The 21793-nt window shown below is 43.1% G+C and overlaps 2 protein-coding genes across 3 annotated transcripts; both read left to right on the forward strand.

Annotated features, from left to right (window-relative positions):
- Window positions 1–3659: 3659 nt before the first annotated feature.
- cables2a (Cdk5 and Abl enzyme substrate 2a) lies at window positions 3660–13746 on the forward strand. Its single transcript, XM_035388719.1, has 9 exons — window positions 3660–4258; window positions 9864–9956; window positions 10389–10466; window positions 11377–11485; window positions 11908–12067; window positions 12346–12443; window positions 12629–12735; window positions 12931–13135; window positions 13238–13746. The coding sequence occupies exons 1-9, from the start codon at window positions 3705–3707 to the stop codon at window positions 13376–13378; spliced, it is 1545 nt and encodes a 514-aa protein (XP_035244610.1). The 5' UTR covers window positions 3660–3704; the 3' UTR covers window positions 13379–13746.
- Window positions 13747–18896: 5150 nt separating this feature from the next.
- On the forward strand, window positions 18897–21389 carry LOC118210734 (40S ribosomal protein S21). Of its 2 annotated transcripts, XM_035387142.1 has the most exons (6): window positions 18897–18970; window positions 19430–19498; window positions 19821–19884; window positions 20522–20593; window positions 20996–21051; window positions 21327–21389. In XM_035387142.1, the coding sequence occupies exons 2-6, from the start codon at window positions 19449–19451 to the stop codon at window positions 21334–21336; spliced, it is 252 nt and encodes an 83-aa protein (XP_035243033.1). In that variant the 5' UTR covers window positions 18897–18970; window positions 19430–19448; the 3' UTR covers window positions 21337–21389. The 2 variants fall into 2 exon arrangements, with proteins under 2 accessions (XP_035243033.1, XP_035243034.1); XM_035387143.1 differs by lacking the exon at window positions 21327–21389 and having other exon boundaries at window positions 20996–21055.
- Window positions 21390–21793: the final 404 nt, after the last annotated feature.

Genomic DNA, 21793 nt, shown 5'->3' on the forward strand with positions numbered 1-21793 from the left:
TGTCTGCCTTTACCAAAACGGGTGTCTGAATTCTGTCCTCACAAACCTGTCAAAACTCACAATCCTTTTCTTTAGGGACAGTTTGATACTAGCACTAGCGCTGTGAACACCCAACTGGGCATTGGGTTTGCACTGTGGTGAGAAGTTATGCGTTTCTCACGCTGAGCGCAGGGTCTTCACAAGCCTCTGCCTATCTTTTCTCACCTCTTGGCTCTCTCTTGGTTGGTCTTAAGTGCTGTGCAGTTCTAACAGGCTCTGAATTCACTTTTAAGATGAGGGTCTGGTCCTGGGAACAGAAGGCTAGCCAGGTTGGAGTGAGTGTGCAGCCGTGGGTTACCGTGTGCTGAGCCCCCCTGATGAAACCTCTCAGCTTGGATTCTCAGAGAGGCAGAGAGTCCACTGCAGACAGAGGTAATGTATTTGCAGAGTCTGCTGGCGTTCATTGTTACTCACTTGGCTTCTTGGGTCTGAATTTGTTGCTGATTTTAAAATGAAAACAAGAAGCAGATGACTGTGCTCCTCTCTTATTATTATTTGTGGCTCTGGAAACATTGTTATCCCTTGAACAGTCATGCAAATAAATAATTTATATTGGGAGGGGGAGTGAGAGAGAGAGTGAGAGAGGTATGTAGCCCTTACTTCAGGAAGCTCTAGTTAAAGGTCACTTCCTGTGACAGCAATGATACATATCAATGAACTTTGTGTAGTTAACAAACCTTCACATCCTGCAGTAGGCCGAACACTTTTTTTCTGGTCCTTATAGAAAGATATTTTACACTTCTCTTTCTTTCTCTGGAGCACATTTCCTGCAGGGGGATATTGAGATCACAGTTTTACAGCACCACCCTAAAACTTGAAACCCTGAAAAAACCCTGAAACTAAGCTGGCATGCATGTTCTGTGGGTGTTGTCACATCATAATCAGTAGTGTATTACCACAGTGTCACAGATCGCTGTGTGTAAACTTACTGAATCATCATTTAATTGCATAATGTTTTGGAAGGCCTACTCCCATAGCCGGCAGGGGGAGACGGATACTGCCCTCTGGTGTATGTAACAGATAGCTGCAGCTGAAGGTGGTGAGAAGTGGAGATGGTGGACAAACTGCTGCTTCTGAAGGTTTTTCCCTTCAAGCACAAGGCAACTAAGCCCAATAAAACAAAATTCCTAAACTGCTTTGATGGGAGTGATATGTCACATCCTTTTATAAAGTAACCTTTGACTCCAGACATTTTTCACTTTTACGATGACTCTTTAACATACGTACCATAGATATTTTTCATATTAGAAATGAAATACAGAATTAATTCTTCCAACCATATCCAAGCACTGCCTTGCACTACGAGGAAAATTAGTTGCATGGGAAGACACTTTTCTCCAAATTGCTTACAGACACAATTCCACTGAGATATGCCCCTCCCTGCCCTATTGAAGCAGTCTATGGGACAGGGGTATGCAAAAAGGGCTGATGCATTTCAGGGTTTCATGCCAAATTCTATTCTTAATGATTAATTATTAAGTCCAATCATACTCTGTCTCTGTCTGATTGTTTTAAGCTCATAAGCTATGTTGAAGACTACAGGTGTACCTTTGGTGAAAATACAGAAGTGGCCCAGTGCTGAGGCATACAGCTCTTTGTGAAACTAAACTGGCATATTCTGTTGGACCCAAATGACAAAATGAATACTTCAGCCCTGCATGTGCTGGAGGTTAACAGAAATGTTACCAGAAAGCATGTACAATATACAGTACATGTGCACACACACACACACATGGGATTTCACCCTGAATTCTATTTTACTTTCACAGTGTATAATGCGTTCATGTCCACTGCTGTCTGGCTGCAAGTAAGTGTTTGCTATTTGAGTTTCCACTTGACAGACGACACTGTAAGACATTGAGGCAGAGTAATCTCTTTATTTGATGGGATTTCAGGAGCAGAAAGAAACCGCCCAGGACCCTTCTCTACCAGAAGAGAGGCCTTACTGTCACAGACTAACACAAAAACAAATATAACCGCCCTAAATCTCATTGTTATTACTGTCTACAGAGAATGCAGTGGCCTAGCCCTGTTCAGAATATACTGATTCATCAATTCAGAGTGATAATAACAATTGTAGCCTTAGGTAGGTATTATATAGTAAGAGGTAAATTATGTTTTAGGAACTTCATGGTAGATCAACTACAATGAACTGTCAATAACTGCCTTGTCTGAACCATCAGTCGTTTCCTCCCCAAAGCAAAATAAAATGATTGGCCCCTGCCCATTCCTGATTCCAAACCTCACTCTCCCATCATTGCTATTATATGCACTGGGATATGAAGCTGAAGGCAACTTTCTACTTTTGGGTGAGTGAAAAAGAGTCTTATTCTGTCAGGGAGCTGTACTGTACCAAGTCGGGAGCAGGGGCCACATCCATTTCAGGAGTCCTGCTTGGCAGAGAATGGGAGGAGCCAGCAGGGAGCAGAGAGCTGCATCAATCAGTCCCCCATGTGAAATAATAGTATGCTGAAGTATACCTAAAGTAGACTATTTTACACTTTAAAATACTTTAAGTATAAAATAGTGTACTTGAGGTATACTTCAGTTTAATATTTTTTCACATGGGTGGGGACAGTGTGACCATGCTGGAGACCCAGGAGAGGCAATGTGGAGCCCAATTGCCCTCAAGAGTGTCAGCTTACTGTGATATAATGCAGCCTCTTATGTAATAATGCTGGATGTCATTCTGAGTCCCTCAGTGGCCTATCCTACAATCAACCCTTACCCCTTAGGGCATGCACCTCTGTCTCCATCAAGGGTTCCCCTGTTCCAAGCTGTAATTCTGCTCTCTGACTGGGCTGGATGTACTGCATGATGAAATTGAATGTGATGTTCAGGGACAGAACCGTGACTCCACACAGGGCTATCTCTGGAAAGGTACCGGCATGTGAAGGTGACACCCGTCCCCTTGTCTGTGCGCCTCTAGTAGGTGCTTACAGAGGAAACCTGGTGAAAAAATGCAAATAGGAAGCTTTGGGAGTATCAGGCTCATAGTGCTATAAGGTTATGTACTGCCCGCAGTACTGTAAAGTTATGAGCAGCCTGAACAGGCTCACAGTAAGCTACTGTAAGGTTATGAGCAGCGGGGTCTGGCACGTGGTCCTGCAAGGTTATTAGCAGCCTTGTCAGACTCGTAGTTGCCTTAAAGTTATCAGACAAATGAAGTTACCCTTTTATACAAACGATGTGACTGTCTGCATGTAGTCTGAATGTATTTGCAAAATCTATTTAAGAAATTTTCTTAACTCCTTTATCTATGTACGAATATATTTTCTTTTTTATTTTATTGAGGCGGGTGAAATACGTATAACTATGTGCATTCTCAGCTTTTTTGGAATTCCCTAATTTTACTGAAATAGTGTTGACCATGATGAAAAAGGGGAGGTGTCTGTTTATATTTTGTATATGTACATACACATACATTTCAATTATGTAGCTTTTTCTTTTATTATTTAGAGCTCTTTACTGAAAATATGTCGTCCAATACAAGCCACAGTGTTACCAGTCAACAGAAAAAAGAATGCAATTTTTTTAAAACAATGTAGCCGAGAACCCCTAGCAGCCAATCCCCTCTGTCCTATCCAAATACGTTGGAGTGGGCGGGGACAGGGGCTCACGCCGGGTAAAACGCTTTCGTTGTCTTATTTCTCTTTCACTCGAGAATGGCAGCTGATGCCTGCGGTTCCCACCGTGCGGCAGGCAATAGCTCGAGCACCAAACCACATAAAGAGCACCTGCGGAAAAGTAAGGATTCGCGCCGGAGACAGGCAGCTCTTCTCTTTCTCAACAATATCTCCCTTGACGGACGGCCAACGTATAACCTGAGCAATGGCAACGCCGTCCAAAGAGGGACCACATTTAACGGTCTGGACGCTGGGGCGCCGGTGGTCGGACAGCCACTGTTGTCGACGAGCAGTTACGGAACCTTCCCCAGTCTGTCAACGTCCGCGTCTGGGGGCGTCGTTACTCCTGCGCCGAGGACCGGGGTCGGCAGTGGTCCTCCTGTCCTAGTCCTCCCCACTGGTTCTGGCTTTACTGCTAGCGGGGTCAGCGAGCGGTTCCTGGAGGGGGTAAAGGCTGACCCGCTGGCGTCCCAAGCTAGTCTACTCTCCCCGGCTGCAGCGCCCCAGCTTGTCCCGCTGCTATCAACCTGTAAATCCCCGACCCTGCTCTCGGTACAGAGCTGTAATTCTGTGAATCTGGAGTCCCGACAAAGGTAAGTCACGAAAAAGGAGACATGATGGTTGAATTTCTCCTTTGCCTAGCTCACCGCCTGGCGTGATCTGGGGATTTTCAACCGTAAATATTACGTTGGCGTGATGCAGCGTTCCTTTGTGCCGTTTGCCAACGTGCGGGGTCAAGGCAACTGGAAAGTAAATAGCTATATCGTTACATTGAAGCTGTAGTGGGCTGGCTGTTTACCTTATCTCGAGATAATTTTTGGTTATTCTGTTCTCTAAGTTACAATGTTTTTCGGCTCCACACTGGAAAAACGTGGTAGTTCAAAGCCAGCTAACGTTTCCTGTATGGTTGACGTAAACGAGCAGAATAGAAATGTCCACTTCCGCATCTAGGGTTAGACTACCGTAGTTACAAAGTCTGAGTATTTTTTTTTTATGTTCATGAAAACAATCTGTTCTTCCGTTGGGAAACTTTCGTAGACATATCCTGTCAGTGGAATTGAATTCACTTTTACTGCAACGACAGTCATAGTTGAAATAAAATGTACCATTAGGAGGCTAATGGGAGGGACCACTACTAACCTGTAGCATTACTAACCTGCTAGTTTTTTTGTTCAAGATATATTACATTTGAGAACTCGTAACAGATTAGAACGACCAGACAGTAATTCAACCCGAGTTTGCCTTGGAGGCTGAATTGTTTTATGAGCTTATGTAACTTTGCTCCTCTGGCGGACTTCAGGGGCCTGTATCACGAAACAGGATTACTGAGTTAGATGGTTAAGTGTCGTGAGTAAAACCTGGATCCCTCCCAAAAGTAAAAACGGCTGTTTGGGGTTTTGCTCAGTGCAGTTACTGTATCCATCTAACTCTGTAATCCTGCTTTGTACGGCCCCTGGTTCCAGAGCTGAGGTACACTAAAAGGTTGGAGAACATGGATGCGCTCAACACTAACTAACGACGAGTAAATAATTAAGACTAGCATTAATCATACAAACTTTAGTAATAATAAGAATATTGTTGTCTAAACAACTACTTTATGTTTTAAAACAAAACATTTTTGTTTATCTGGATATTTATTGGAGGAGTTCAGGTAACAGTACTATAAACATGGTTTAGTATCCCACATGAGATTTGAATTTGCAACCTAATTTGCATCCAGACCATTACCCTACATTTCCATCTAGCTATGAAATGTTTTCAGTGCCAGACATGAAGTACTTCAGCCAGACCTGAACATGCTATATTGTATAACAGAAAACAGGAAATTAAACCTGCACAACAGTTGGATTTGAACTTTGGAACAGGTCCAGTGACAACAGCTAAACCATACTGCCACCCACAAAGCATTATGTAAATTGTAATATGTGATCACTATCTGACTGCCATCATACAGTAGCAGCATTGACACGCTAACAGTGACAGCACAGGTGCTATCAGACTACCAGATACTCCACTCCATATTCTTAACATTGAAAGTTCAGTTTCATTGCGTTTGATGCTGAAATGTTCCAGGTGGAGTCCTGTTGTTGCACCTGTCAGCTTTAGTTTCATTACATTGCTCACAGAGGTCTTCCAGTCAGCCCACTAGCCCCTTCCAACACTCTCAAAGTGTGTGTTTACTAAAGCATGATTCTTCTGCAAGCCTCTCCTGTGCTTACAGAAGGGAAGGGTTCTGGAGCCTATGGGAATCCCCAGTGTCAGGAGTGTTGAACTCCAGTCCAGGAGGGTCACTGTCTGCAGGTTTTTGGGGTCTCTTTTAGGCAACAGCCAATGTAGCCTTATAGACATCGGATGTGAACTGGGTGTCTGACACTACTCCCCTATGTCCTTCACATGACCTACAGCTCCAATCCATTTTGTCTGTAACCAATCCACTGTAACCTACATCATTCCCAAACTTAGGCTCACATTGAGATCCTGTATATGTTATATAAAGTCAGCCATCTTAAGGTTAAGGAAGGCATATTTCTTACTTTCTGTAGCTAAAGTAAGGCATTGCTGAATCTGAGGCCAAAAATGCCTATACCCTCAGGTTATATATACTGTCGGGCATGCCATGTGCAGGGCTCGATACTAACGTTTTTTCATTGTGGTCCCGGGAAACGTCCCAAAAAACAATTTTGAGCAACCAGAAAATGTGGACCGTCCCAAATTGAAAAAGTTGAATTGGCGGAGGGGGGCTATGTATAAAAAGTGAAAAAGTGCTGTAATTTCTACATGGTGAAACTAAAATTTAATAAAATACTTTTTAATAAAAGCTGAGAATCCGCAAATTAGCCATATGTGAATTGTTTGATTACAAATCTAAAATTGTGAAGTACAGCAAAATGAGTGCCATGGAAAAAGCCATCAATATTCCAAGCAATAAGGCTGTTTTGGTGCTTGCCTTACTGGCTATGCTAATTTGCAGAATACTTTTGGGGTTACCACTGTCAAATTTTTTGTTAGTAGGCTTTTAAATGGTTTTGAATCTTCTTCAGATTTAGAAATGGCTGACTCTGGGCATCACTGTCCAATAAGGATGTAACGATGCAGTCAGCTCACGTTTCTGTATAATACACAATACAGGGTTCCCGAATGGAGAATGCGTTTGTAAATATTACCGTTGTCCTAAACACTGTTATAGACACGTCTACTGAAAGGATTGCTCTTCAGATAGCACAACATGTGGCATTGAGCTTGGAATGATTGCTGTACAATGATGGTTGGGTGCAATGGCTGGTGTTGCGGGGAATTCAATTTGTTATCGTAGAATTTTCGCACCTCCATTGCGTACTGTCTGTCAGTGTCAGCTATTGGCGAGTGAGAGGGGGTGGGAGCTCAGTCGGCTCAGTCTGAGTAATGTGACAAACGAGGATGGAAACCAAAAAAACTTTTTCCTCTGCCATCCTGATGGCGTCCTGGGGATGATTTCTGATCCCAAACACATTTTTATCACCCCCAGGACCTGGGGGGTGCTGTTAGTCTCAAGCCCTGCATGTGTAGAATGTGGAGCAGGGCTTTTTGAGATCAGAAGGCTTGTTGGTTTGGATCTAGGGTGGGCCTCCTGCATGGCGGTGGTGTCTTTGAGAGAACACTTTAACCTGGCTAGTCTCAGTAAAATGCCAAGCGAAAGGAACTGTGTCATCTTTAATTGGGGGTGGGCATGTTGCACAATGGAGCAGAGACACAATGGAGACAAAATGATACTGCAACAAGCCTTGTAACTATGGCAACAGGCCATATGATGCAAGGCCAACAAGCTGATACGAGAAGCGTTGCACTGATTGGCTATTGTTGCCTGTGGGCTAGATGGACGGCCAGTGCTTATGATTCAGTGGAATCAGTTGATTCGGGAACAGGTGAGTTTTTGCTGGGGTGCACAAGTGATTACATGCACTTGAATTTCGCCCAAGGTCACTTAACATTTAAATCTTCTTCAAGGTCATTGTCTTATAGCTCTGCTGAGTTAATCTGTGTCTCTCACCCCTCTCTCCCCCTCTGTCAGTCTCTCATACTCTCTCTTCCCTCTTATGTGAATGTCTCAGTCTGTTACAGGGGATTAAGCCACACTCAGGAAGAGATGAAGGTTAATTCCATTTTGTAAATTGTTTTTGGGCGAGTAACAGTTTGGTTAACTGTGGCCTTTTAGAGCCAACAGTTTCATGGGTTTTAGGGTAGAAAGAGAAAATACAAGTTTGTGCAAGACACAAAATCTGCGTTACATGTCTGTTCAGCACAGTGCTTTCCTGTTTCTGTTCCCCATCTACGTTCTGTGTGTTCACAGTCAGCTTTTGCAATGCCTTTCAACAACTTCAAAGCGCAGTTCAGCTCTACTGCAGTGATTTGTGGGTTCCACAGCGTGATGTGAAGGGAGTTTATTGCTCTTATTGCAGTGTAACGATGCCTTCACTCACAAAAACATAAATGGAAGTGAAAGACGTGCTGATGCTTTGCGGCAGGAAGTGCAAAACAAGTCTAACTTGAATGATATGAAGAGGCTTCAGATTTGAGGCATAATGTCAACAATAACGTAATTAAGATGGCATATGTATCGCTATTCACTAATTTATCTGTCACACTCTTAATGATTTTTCTAATTGACTGAAATGCAACTAAAGAATAAATCGAGCATTTGAAGCACAAATTTCCTGCAAATATTTATTATATTTATATTTATATTTAGCTTTTATTCTTTGTTTTTTTAAATGTAGAATTTCATAGAATTTGGAGGGGAGATGGGGAGTGAAGAGAAGCTGTGGTTTGAGGGGAGGCAGAGAGGGGTCAGAGTGAAGAGCCATGGGGCGTATTTCACGAAGAAGGATTACTGAAGTTAGCTGGATGACTGCTCTGAGTAAAACCCAGAACAGCTCTTTTTACTTCAGTCCATGTTCCAGATCTGAGAGCGTTCCGGGTTTTACTCTGTGCAGTTATCCAGCTAACTCGGTAATCCCGCTTCGTGAAACACGGGCCCGGTTTGAGGGGAGAGGGCGTGCAGGGGATGAGGAATTACTTTCTGTTACTTAAATTAGTATCATTTGTAATATGTGTTTTATTTCTGTTGTAGTATGTTGTGTTTGTAGGGTACTCTTTGTAGACAGACAATTTTGAATCTATACATATTTCAGTATTTAATCTCAGGAGAACATTTGACTGACAAATGATTCAGGTTTTATGAAAATAGAGAGAGAGAAAGATGAACATGTGTAATTGCACAGAATCTTCCTGTGCAAGTAAGCTCAGGTTGCAGGAATGCTTATGCATGTCATTGGTACCTTTGTGTCCTGTGATAGCAGGTTGTAAGCAGCAGTAGATGCAGACAGTCCCCAATGCGAGCTGTCTAAAGACCCACCAGATACTTGGCTTTATAGTTCTAACATTTTGAGTTCTCACCGCCATTGAGGCCAAGACGTTCAGATTTGATGCGTCTTAAATGCATTTAGGGTTGAGGCCAAGTAAAATTCTGTGGGATTGCTCATTCTGTACTGTAATGTAGTACCGGAAACTCCTTTTGCCAACCACAACTATATTTAAGAAACAGATATGATGAAAGGAACACAGGAGTTGAACATCCATTGAGTCCAAACATGCTGTGACTTTCTGAGAAACTATGAGTGCATGAATAAATATTTCTTGCTGTGTGCCAGAGAGGGCCTGTAGTGCAGGGTAAAGTGTGCTTTTGAAATTTCTCATTAGTAATTGAGAATACTCGCCCTCACTTGCCCTTTGTGTGAATCACTGGGGCCCTCATCCCTCCACTCAGGCTTGGGTCAGGTTACTGAGGGCCTGCACTGTGAGAGTTTCAGCTGGGCATATGTTTAAACTATTCAGGTTGGGTGCCATGCTCAAGGGTACAACAAGTGTCTTACCTAGGAATCAAACCTGCAACCTCAATTCCCTAGCCATTATACTACAGTACACTGCCAGTGTTTTCTGTGGATATCTCAATTGGTTCAGCACTATGTACAATCTAACTGACTGATGGGCTGATTGATTGGTTCATTGTTTGGTTTCTTGACTGTTTGATTGAAGGGTAGATTGAGTTATTCACTAGTAGTTTGGTTGATTGGATGACTGGTCAGCTGGTTTGTGAGTTTACTGATTGATGTGTTCATGACTGGATTGATTGACAGTTGTGTCCTCCTTATTTTGGAACAGGTTGCGCAATCAGTCCGGCTCTTCTGTGCCAAAAGGGGGTAATAAGGTCCATTTCATCAAAAACATGAGGCAGTACGACACGCGGGGCAGCAGGTAAGCACTGCTGCACACTTTGGCACCCCAACACTACAGAACACTATTACACACAGTAGCAACCCAAATCATCTGTACACTAACACCCAACGCAGTAACCCAATACTACTGAGTGCCATTAGACAACCCAGTAACCCCACAGTACCTCAGCAACTCAACACTAATAACGACTAAATAACCAAAACCCAGCACTACTGAGCACCCATACACACTTCAGGAAGCCTATACTATTTAATACTGATACATACTGCACAGAATGGACCCTGTGGACCCAACACAAATGCCCAACCCAGTGACCCAACACTACTGGCTAATAATACGTACCTAAGCGACCAACTACTACCAGTCCAGTTTGGTATTGTCTAATCTGGGAGGAAGTGTAGTTTTAGGCTGATCTGTGTGTGTGTGTGTGTGTGTCTCTGTGTGTTTCAGGATTGTGCTGATCTGTGCCAAGAGGTCCCTGTGTGCTGCTTTCTCTATCCTGCCCTATGGGGAGAGCTTTTACCTCAGGTACTGTACAGCCTCTGCAGTGACATCACCCGCAGTGACATCATTGCTGTAACTTATGCCATGATGCAGAAATAATGTTTCCACATGCTTCAAACGAACTGCTTTTTCAGCACGTCGTAGAGCGTTGGAAACTCCTTTCCAACATTCGAGTATGGGAGGTCTGCGTCCAAATTTTTTTGTAACTTTCAGAAACTGACATTCCAAACCCGACGCCTACTTTCCACAGCAATTGACCAGGTGTGCAGGCATGCAATGGGCAGGGTTTCAGGTGGTCTGAAAATTATCCGATGTTGTTTGCTAACCACTAGTAAACATCAGAAGAAGCTGAACTACCCCGTTAAAAAAGAACCTTCTAAGAAAAACTGTCGGTGTTCGCCAGTATGCGCATTTGTATGACTGTTCACGATCGCTCATTCCAACTGCTTATGTCATCTGTCTTTGGGCCCATTTCAGTTGTCCTCATAACACGTCCTCACCTGGCCGTTTGGCTCTACCCAACAGAGGAGGTTAGGAAAGCACACAAGGACGTGTTACGAGGACGACTGAAATGGGCCCAAGGACAGATAACGTAAGCAGTTTGAATGAGCCCACAATGGGCAATTACTGTAAAAGCCCCACCTGCCGCTGTGAAATGACGTGGCTCCTCCATGGCATAGAAATGATAATGGGGGACTTAATTTGTGAGGAAAAAAAGCAGTGTGAAGCGTTGTGTGTCAGGAGGGTATGGTGCTGGTGGGTCAGTAATTGACCTTGCTAGTCTGTACAGCTGGATGTCTTATCATTTTCCGTTTTCCTTCACAAATAAATAGTCTCCCTCTCTCTCTCTGTATCTCTCTCTTTTTGTGTATCTCTATCTCTCTGTCTCTGTCTTTCCCCCCATCCACTCTCCATCTCTCTCTTTCCCTCTCAGTGACCCTAAACTGGATACCCAGAAGCAGAGACACTCTTCTGGGGGTGCCACAGCCACCCTGGACATGATCCCTGCCTTGGAGGGGGTGGAGCTGGGAGCGTATGGCAAGGTAAGGGGGCGGAGCTAGGGGTGTTGACTCACCCTACTTGAGTGACACTGATGGTGTTATGCAGGTCAGTGCAGCACTGCACTCCTCACCCTGTGACATTACAATCCCCTAGCAGGGCCTGCTACCCTCTTACCCTGCACTGCTCTACTAAATTTTAGAACTTTATTTATTTCATTTTATTTTTGGATTTGTTTGTCATCATACAAATTAAAATCTGGTGGTTGTTGTTTTCTCATTCGTGTTTTTCATGAGGTCAGCTAATATGATTACGCAGAGCTCAAACACACACTGGCCAGCACGCACACAAACTGTTCTCTGTTTTTCAGTGATGGTCATGTTAGGCTGCTTAGGCATGGACTTTTGATGGAACTGTGTGTTTGTGTGCGTGCGTGCGTGTGTGCGTGCGCCTGTTGTCTCTCCAGACGGTCTCATATGCTAGGTTCCTATTCCCCACCAATGCCCTGGTGAAGCAGAAGAGCGTTCCGGTGGAAATGAGCATGGGAGCGACCCCTCTAACCCGCAGCAACATCCAGAGGAACTACACTGCCTCCCGTCTCAGCAGCACCGCGGGACCTGATGCAGGTAAGAAAAATGAGCCATTTGTACTTTGTGGCATGTATAGCTAATTCTGAAATAATGTGCCCTTAGGGTAAATGGTCCTGCGGTAGATATTAAAAGTGTTATAAGTGTCAAGTTAAGGTCCTTAAATGGCTCCTTACAATTCAGTTGGAGTTGGACCTGTGGTTGGAATTAGAACCAGCACACACAGGGTCCCCCTGGACCGATTTTGGGAACACTATCCCAAGAGGTCGGAAATGTGGTTGTGGTTTTGCAGCAGTGACGCTCTCTGTGACCTCCAGGTGTGGAGGACCTGACGGACTACGACCCAAACCTGCTGAGTGACCCTCAGTGGCCCTGTGGGAAACACAAGCGAGTGCTGATCTTCGCCTCCTACATGGTGAGGATGCCAGCACCTGACATTAAAAGCCCAGTGCCCCAGCACTGTAAAGGGAATGGGGTGTTGGAAGGTAGAAAGGTGTACAAGACACACCCCTGTGCATGCATGTGTGTGTGTGTGTGTGTGTGTGTGTGGGTTTGTGTGTATGCTGTAAAAGTTCACACACACCCTCTGGCCTCTCTCAGACCACTGTGATCGAGTACGTCAAGCCATCTGATCTGAAGAAAGACATGAACGAGACCTTCAGGGAGAAGTTTCCCCACATCAAGCTGACTCTGAGCAAAATCAGGAGGTACGGGAGAGCGCTCTTCATAAACACTGTATCTGTCTGCTGGTGTAAAATTAACTGTGTGTAACTGTGAGAGACTTTATAAACTATGTGCGTCCCTGTAAGGTGTGCATCTGTTGGCGCGCACACAGGCGTGTGTGTGTGTGCGCGCGTGCGTGCATGCATGTTAAAACCCAGTGCGTCTCCCCTGCTCTGCAGTCTGAAGCGGGAGATGCGGGCGGCGAGTGAGGACTGTGGTCTGCAGCCGGTCACCGTGGCGATGGCCTACGTGTACTTTGAGAAGCTGGTGCTACAGGGACGGCTCAACAAGCAGAACCGCAAGCTGGTCGCGGCGGCCTGTGTAGTGCTGGCTGCCAAGATCAGCAGCGACCTCCGCAGGCAGGAGGTGAAACAGCTCATTGATGTGAGTACAGCTACTGAATGATCAGCCCACTCTTTACCCTTTTGTTATCATTAATTTTTACTGTAGCATTGGCTAGTCACTCATCTTTCCTTCATTCTGCAGAAACTGGAGGAGCGTTTCAGGATCAGCCGGCGGGAGCTGCTCCCACTTGAGTTCACTGTGCTGGTTGCCCTGGAGATGGCGCTCTACCTGCCGGAGAGCAAGGTCATGCCACACTACCGCCGTCTGGCACAACAGCCCTGAACCACGCCCATCAGAACTCCCCTGAAACCCTGGAACATGCTTGCATACACAACCACTCGAGCGAAATGATGATGATATTATCATTTCTAAGATGCTTTGTGATGGCAAAGCAGGTTACCAGGACTACCCTAAGGGGTGGAGCCATCTTGCATCAGCAGTTTGCTCTACTTTTGGTTATTTGATTCAATGATTGACAACGCTTGGATCCACCCCATCGTGGGAGTTGGTGAAGCCTGCAGTGCACAGAGGAGAGCTGAAGAGCTTTCAGGAAGCAGTTTATCAGCACCACGCCAGCACAGTGCCCCAGTGTGATCCAGTGCGCCCCATCCTTTGGCCTGTCCGTCTTCCAGACTCCACCTACTCACAATCCTTCTGTTCTTCCACATTATTCATTTTGTATTTGTTCTTCATTGTGATCTACAGGTGCAACTGTGTGTTTTGAAGATGTTTCAGAAGAACAGTCAGACTCGGGCATCTAAGCCCTATGTTCCACCCACATGCTTTCCTCCTTCAACAAAAAGGTTAATATTTCCTTTGTGTTTTTAGGTAAGGTGACCTTGGATCAGTTTCTGATCCCTGGTTGGTTGAAAGATGAGGTGTCCTTCATTTCCCTTTTCTTCCTCTTGTGAAAGATGCAGTGGCACAGGAGGCCGTTTCTCTGCTTTTAGAGTTTGTGAATGTTGTTTGAACCTTTTTTCTTATTTATCTTTTATTCTTGGATAGAGAAGAGATCTGAAATCCAAAGACATATCCACACATATAGCCCCTTTCACTATTTGTGGTATTTATTTTAAAACTAGCATTCTATTTGTGACTGAGTGAGTTGTTTCACTGTGGTTTTTATACCTGACTAATAGCAAGATTATTTCAGCATATGTTTTAGTGTATTTTTGATCAGGTGAGTAGAAGCACTGGTGTCATGAGAAATATGAAAGATTCTTGGTCTAAGTTAGAAGAGCAGTGTGTGGTTGGATTTTATTTTATATGCATAGATTGCTCTTCGAGATGTTGACCGGGTCTTTATGGGTGTTATTGTTATGTAGTGTAAAAAAGAAATTAAAAAAGCATTCCGGTGCTTGCTCAGGCCTGCTCTCTATGTTAGAGATGAAATTAATAGGCACGTTTCTGGTGCTGCCATGTCAAATTTTCTGTCCATCTCCTAGTGGTCCAGTTTCACCTGAAGAGCAGTGTGTGACAGTGTAGCCATCTCTACACTTTCTGTAGAATTTCAGTTAGCGTGGGACATGGTGTTGTGCGAGTGGTCATTTTAAAGTGATGAAATGTTGTGATGTTTTGTTATTCAGGAATGCTAGCGGAACATCGACACACACATGACTGGGTACAGCTTTGCTTTCGGTCCGATGGGGACGCACGGAGCGCTGTTTTGTAGATCAGGATGTCCATGCTGATTGGTCAGTCCTAGAGATAAGGCATCATATGACTGTAGCGCACTGTGTAATCACAGCGTTGAGGGCTGTGGATGCCAGTATAAACGTCTCTGTGTTCCTGAGCCTCTGTCATGTGCTGTGCTTTCTGTGTGTGTGACTAAACAGCTCCAGGGCTCCACACCTTCTGGTGTCATGTGTGATCTTGTTGAACATTTCTCCTTTGACTCACTCACAAAGAGATTTTTGGTCATGTGTTTTCTTGTTGACATTGTGTTATAAATCTAGAATAAGAGATGGTGTGTTTTGCACTTACATATCTGTGCTGTCTTGGATTGGTATTCCTGGCCAGTGTACACTGTATGTGGTGTGGCCAAAAAGTTGTCACTGTTTGTAAAGTACAAAGGGAAAAGCATCATCTGGCCGTTCGTTTTGTACTGAACAGACTGTGTCGTCTGTAGTTGTGCTAAAATGCAAAATGATGTGGCACGTCTTAAATGGTGAGACCAGCAATAGCAATCCTATTCATACAGAGAAAACTATGTGAAATGTCCTTATTTTAATGCCAACTGTCATCTTTTAAATTTTTTTGTTCTCAGGAAATATTTATCCTACATATTAAATTGAAAACTGTAGTTATGAGGGGTTTAATCTGTTTTTTTCCCCCAGTGCAGTGCTTCTGTTTGGGAAGCTGCATGTTCCTGTCTGTGGTGCAGTCTTTATGTTGTCTAGCGTGTTCTGCACAGGCCTCCATGGGATCGGCAGGATCTGCTGTAGCCTACCACTGGGGTTCCCAGACTGTCGGCTCAGACCCACTGGTGGGTCATGACTAGTGAGAGGGGTTGAAGTCACAAGTTATTGTACTCATTCCAAGGACATTGACACTAGTCAAATAAGGCACTTGCACCTGTCACATGCATTTTCCCTGCAGTTGTCTTGACATGCTAAGAAAGTGTTTTCCCATATTTCAACTTTTGTTTGCATTTCAATTAGGGGCGGTGCCACTGATAATGTTTGCTCATGAAACCCGGTTCAGAAAGTTTGGGAACCCCTGTCCTACAGTAACTCACTGGAGCTGTCCTGCAGCTTCTCCAAACTGTTCTTTCCCCACCCACGTGTCCTGGTGTGAGTGTTGGAATGCTGTTGTTATGATATCTAGTCTGTGGAACACTCCCCCACCCTCCGGCCTGTGCACCTGGAAGTCTCCAGGACAACCGCAGCCACACACAAATCAATCTCTGGCCGGGGCACAAAACATGCTGGGAAAGACTGTCGGTGATCCCTCGATTTCTGAGAACTATTATACGTTATATTATGCACAAATGTGGCTTGGGGAGTCAAATAACTTAATCCCCCTCCTGATTTCATGGGAAGCCAGAATAAAAAAATGGTAACGTTGCACTCAAAACGGGTATGATATGCAGTGATTGACAAAATAGGTAAACATACAGAGGAAGGGAAAAAGCACAGTTGTTGTGGCTCTTGGCCTGATTTCAGTGTGCTTCATTGTGCCCTGACCACATAATTTGAGTTATCTTGCACAAAATGACAGACATGCACAGATGGGAAACTCTTTGCATGGAGCTACTGATCCCGTTCAGGTCTGATGGCCATTTTCTCACCCACCTTTCTCCTCGCAGGGGTCCAGGCCCAGGAACTGGCACTGGCGCAGTAGCCATCTTGCTTTTGTGTCCACTGTGATTTTCTTTCAATTTTCTTTCTTTCAGAGCATTTGCTACAGTATGTCCGTTCTGTGGTGGAGCAGGGAAAGCACGGCTCCATAGACTCACCAGATGCTCCGCTTTTATGTTCCTTCCATCCCCTCTTCTTAACCACAGAATCTTCTGGTGCTATATTACAGTACAGAACTACCATTGCAGTATTGTACTCAGTTATGCACTTTCACATTAAGAGCCTCAAAACTTGAATGTTTTGGCTTCATTTCGGTGGGGGGAGGAGAGACACAACTTTTTGTGTTAGCGACCTGTGGTGTATTTGGTGGGTGTATGGATTCTGTGGGGAAAGGTAGCACTGGGCCCCCACCATCAACGTCCCTTCCCCTCATTGCACAGCAGCAATATACTAGCAGTAGAATAGCACAGAATGTGCAGTAGGGCAGCAATAATTCTGCAGTGTCACTCAAGCACTTGGTAGAAAGGTCGAAAAAGATTTTAAGACCCAGTGTGATATGGGGAAAAAACCGGTACTGATTCTTGTCTATGTTTTTGTGATTGGAAACCAGGTTTCTCCTATTTATTTGATTCTTCTCTTTCGTCTTTGCTTGTGTTTTTACATGAATTGTTTTATTTCGTCATGTTTCTGTTAGGCCCAATGATGATGCAATATGTGATTTTGTAGAATCTAGTCTATCTTTGACAGTTGTCACATTCGTTAATGTACTGATGTGGAAGAAAATCTATAATGGTTTGTTTTTTTCTGAAATGACAGGACAAATGATCAACTCAAATATATTTTCTGGCTGTCGACTACATGAGAATCTGTGTTTTATTTCAAACAAGGGAACCCAAATTTTATGTAAATTTCAAGATTAACAAACTGCTTTAATTTGTATACAGTAACTTAATTTATGTAATATTGCAGAACTGTCAAAATTATACATTATTAAACATTTATGCATTCATGTTTTGATAAATACAGAATATACTGATTTTGGGTATTTATTACATCCTGGTAGATTTGATTAGTTATTTCACAGTTGATTGATATGCAAGAGTGAAATTGGCTGTTGTAGAAGCGCTGCATTGTCGCCTTACTCTATACTGACTTCAGGTTTTTTGTACAGTTGGCAGTGTGCAAAGAAGCTTGCCAGGTCTTGTAGTAGTGACAGAGTCCCTACGGGTCTCCAGGCTTGACACAGTACCGGATGCACAAGGGTGTAGGTACATGACAAACCTAGATTATGTAATTGTACATTCTGGCAAATTAGAGTTGTAAAACTTTGCATATTGTTTCAGAGGACGTGATGTAACTATTGCACTGGGTTTTTATATTGAACATTGAACATGACCCATATAAAATGTGTGTACTGTTGCTCTCTATACGCAGCGGTGACAGTAAGATTTTTAAGCCTTCTGAGAAGTTTCTGCCAAACAGACTGTCAGTGATGGGAAGGGAGGTACAGCACCCCATCATGATCCATAAATCATCCTGCCCCCTCCCCCCATCATTACTGTACAGAGGATACAAGGAACAGAGCATGTTGTCTTAGCTGTTGCCATTTATTGCTGACAGACACTAGAAGGCATACCGCCAATTTCCGGCAGTCTTTACACAACATAATGATTCAGTCCATATAATGTGACTCCTATGGCATTCAAGGTACTTTTAAAAGTGAAAGGGCAAGTATGTGTGTAGGTATTAAAAGAATAGCTGTACTACTTGTATGCATAGGATATGTTCAATAAAGTGCTAGTAGTAGGTTAATTATACAAAAGTTTTTTTTTTTATATTCCTGACCATAACTTCATTGAATTTGTTGAACTTGTAAGTTCTTTTTTATAAACAGGACTAAATTGTTCTTACATTATATGAATAATAAAATATGATTATATATATATATATATATTGCTATAACAACAATGATATATCAATCACTGTAAAATGTTTATGAAATATTTTTTATTTCCTATGTTTAATAGTTTACGGGAAATTTAAATTCTGTACACGAGGTGTAAATATTTATTTAAAAAAATAGATGTAACAGTTATTTTTAAATTGGTTTTCGCCCAGAGAATCCGAGTATCCTTATAGGGACAGTTCACATTTTTTAGACCCAGGTCCGGTGCGGACTCGTCTAGCCCCCCTACCGCGAGTACACGTAGCTCATTCTGTGTTAGCTGTAGTGTTAGCTTGGTTAGCCAAATAACAGTGATGGGAACTGAGTCACCCCCTGGCAGCTTTTTAATAAAGAAGACACTGAATAAACTAAACTTAAATAAACACTCCGTCGTTTCTTTATTTCCTAGCACACATCATGTAATCAAAACGTGCTAATATAACAAAAAAACTATTTTAGTTACTTTTCCTTATCAGCGGAAAAGATGGCTAGTAACTATCCCCTGTTAAATCTTAGCGCTTGTGTAATGCTATGCTCTTACTTGACCCTGGCCTGGAAGTAGTCGCAAAGTTCGTAATCACTTCCTGCCGTCTGGCTCCTCCTTTCCGTGTCAGCCATTTCTGAGAGCAGGTAACTGGTCGTGTTGCTCGTGAAATAAAACTAAATACTGCGTGATTGTGGGGACAATTAAGCAAAGCAAAACGGTGTCTATGAATGTGAACAACTTACAGTTGTACGATTCACTGTTTTCATCATAAAACTACATTCTTCTGAGTATTTCCTAGCATTGTTGAAGCAAGCACAGTATGGCATCCGGGAGGCCACATGTGCTTGCTGTGGTATACCGTTTTATAGGGTACTGGAGGTACACGCAGTTGTATGATATGAATATCAATGTATAGCTACCTACTTGAAGGTTGGTGTGCACATACCCGCTCACTATATCAATGATCAATAATCGTTGATGTGTTGTGACTATAACAGATCGGTTAGCTATGATACGTTTGCTGTTGCTGGTCAGTTGTAGCCAATTGTGTGTTCGGGAAAGCTAACGTTAGCTAATAGGTGTTTATTTCCTCTGCTGTGAAGTTCACAGGAACAACTCAAGATGCAGAACGACGCTGGTGAATTCGTGGATTTGTATGTCCCACGCAAGTGGTAAGTAACAGCTATGGCCAACTAGCCATTATGAGCGTTTTGTTTAAAACACCAATCCTGTTCTTACGTGTGGTCTGTTTAAACATTGTCGGCTACCTAGTGCTAGCGACTTATGTACGGTTTTACCGTGAAATATGTGTATTTAATAGTAACACCACACTGAGCCTTTTACCAGTATAGATTTGATGGCGTTGGTTTGTGTTATTTTTTACGTCGATCAATCGTATATTTGCCCTTTTCGAACTAGCTGTAATTTTTGGATGAAAATTCTGCAGTGTCTGGAAATGTCGTTCATTTGGCTCGCCAATTGTCTGCCTTTCAGCTCCGCAAGCAACAGAATCATCGGAGCCAAGGACCATGCATCTATTCAGATCAACGTTGCAGAGGTGAGTTCAGTGATTTATTTTATTACCCTTGTGGGATTAAACACGCCTCAAGTCACAATATCATAAACAATAATTAATCGTCTTGACGTGTGTGTAATTTTTGGATACCAAACATACATTTTAATACAAACTTCATGGAACCACAGAGCCAGACGAATTAATAGGACAGAAATTGAATGGCAAGAACAGCCCCCCTCTTCAACTGTGCACTTGCCTGAGTGTGAATGTTCCTCCAGCTGCGCCACTGCAAGTTCCAGCACAGTGTTTATTACATATGTAAAATTTGGGAATTCAGCAGAGACTTGCATCCAGGAACCGACAAAAGTGCTTCTGTAGAGGTTTTGGCAAAGAGCACAAATGATGCCGAGCCAGTTATTTGTGCACAGACCTCCAACGTTAGTTGCCATAGTAGTTACATAAGTGATTGAATATGTATTTAATGCATTAATATCTGTATGCAATAAGCTTTGTAACAAAGGTGTGAGTTTTATTATAAAGTACTTGACCAAACAATGCAGATGTAAATAGTGGGTAGTGAATTAGCTTGTGTTTGTGAGTCTGTAATGGTCAGTCTGCTGAATTGGCACTGGTGGTTGGTCTCACTGTGTCTACATAATATAACCTTTTCTCTCCCCAGGTTGACAAGGTAACTGGCCGTTTCAATGGCCAGTTCAAGACCTATGCCATCTGTGGAGCCATCCGGAGAATGGTATAGTCCACATCCTGCTTTACAGTTTCTGCATGTGATGGCATATGAGTTTTGCATGTTGTAGTAGTAGTAAAACAGCTGAAAGCTTATCGAAAGTAGTATTTGATTTTTTCTTCTCATGTGCAAATGTGGCAATTCCCCAAGATATTCTAATTTGATTCAGATTTTTCCCTGGAACAGACTGACCACCAGAGCAAGTGTCCTGGTTAAAATCCCAGTCCTTTACCTTGCCAAAACAGTGATAATGTGTATCTCATTCCTGGCAGTCTATTAAGAGACCACATACACAGTCCATATGATGGGACTCCTACAGGCCTAAAATGTTGTCTTGACGCAATAAATTGACAAAGGCTGGTTTGTGTGTGTGAGAAAATTAATCTAATTTTGCTCTGATGTTCACAGGGTGAGGCAGACGACTCTCTGCTGAGGCTGGCAAAGAATGACGGCATTGTGTCAAAGTAAGCCCTTTCACTGTTGCCATTGATGTAGCTGAGCACGTCACTGTTCCATAACCCTGCGAAGGCGTTGCTGGATTGGTTCTTGCTCTTAAACTGTTTTGAGTCCCAGGTCTCTTCTAATTATGGTAACATTTAAAGAAGCCAAAACCATCAGTTCACTACATAAAGCTTTGAAGCTGCATTAGTTGTAGTTTTTGCTGTCTGTGTTAGCTGCTGTTGCAGTTTATGTTCCACACTGGGTCTCCACTCATCCGACTGCTCTCCCTTTCTTTCAGGACCTTCTGAATCACAGGGATGTTCTGCTTCCACTTTGTTGAATAAAATGTTGGAGAAAAATACATGGGTCTCATTCCTTTGTTTGCTTGTAACGGTCATTCTGTGCTGTCTCATTCACTGTTTTAGGACAAAAATCAGCATCTAGTTTATTTCATCGTTTAGTCGGGGGACAGGGCTGTCAGTGACATGACGTATGCAGTGAAGTTATCTACAGATCAGGAGATTAGAAATCTGGTTGCAGATGGTGTTCTAAAAGTTTCTAGTTTTTCGGAAAACAATTTTTAGTGTGGAGACTGCAACTTGGATCAGTTTAAAATCTCCAGAATCACTAGTCACAAGTTAAATACCAAGCCAGAAATCGAATGGGGAAATTTCACAGATTAGCCATCCAGTAATAAAAACAAAATGCACAAAAACATTTTAGGATTTAGTTGTTGACCTTTAAGAACATTTGATGTGTTTAAAG

Source organism: Anguilla anguilla, chromosome 13 (genome assembly GCF_013347855.1).
Source record: "Anguilla anguilla isolate fAngAng1 chromosome 13, fAngAng1.pri, whole genome shotgun sequence".
NCBI lineage: Eukaryota > Metazoa > Chordata > Actinopteri > Anguilliformes > Anguillidae > Anguilla > Anguilla anguilla.

Coding starts and splice junctions, on each gene's coding strand:
- cables2a (XM_035388719.1), top strand. CDS start 3,705: ATGGCAGCTGATGCCTGCGGTTCCCACCGTGCGGCAGGCAATAGCTCG. Junction 4,259..9,863: donor AATCTGGAGTCCCGACAAAG/GTAAGTCACGAA, acceptor ATTTTGGAACAG/GTTGCGCAATCAGTCCGGCT. Junction 12,444..12,628: donor TGATCTTCGCCTCCTACATG/GTGAGGATGCCA, acceptor GGCCTCTCTCAG/ACCACTGTGATCGAGTACGT.
- LOC118210734 (XM_035387142.1), top strand. CDS start 19,449: ATGCAGAACGACGCTGGTGAATTCGTGGATTTGTATGTCCCACGCAAG. Junction 19,885..20,521: donor TTCAGATCAACGTTGCAGAG/GTGAGTTCAGTG, acceptor TTCTCTCCCCAG/GTTGACAAGGTAACTGGCCG. Junction 20,594..20,995: donor GTGGAGCCATCCGGAGAATG/GTATAGTCCACA, acceptor TGATGTTCACAG/GGTGAGGCAGACGACTCTCT.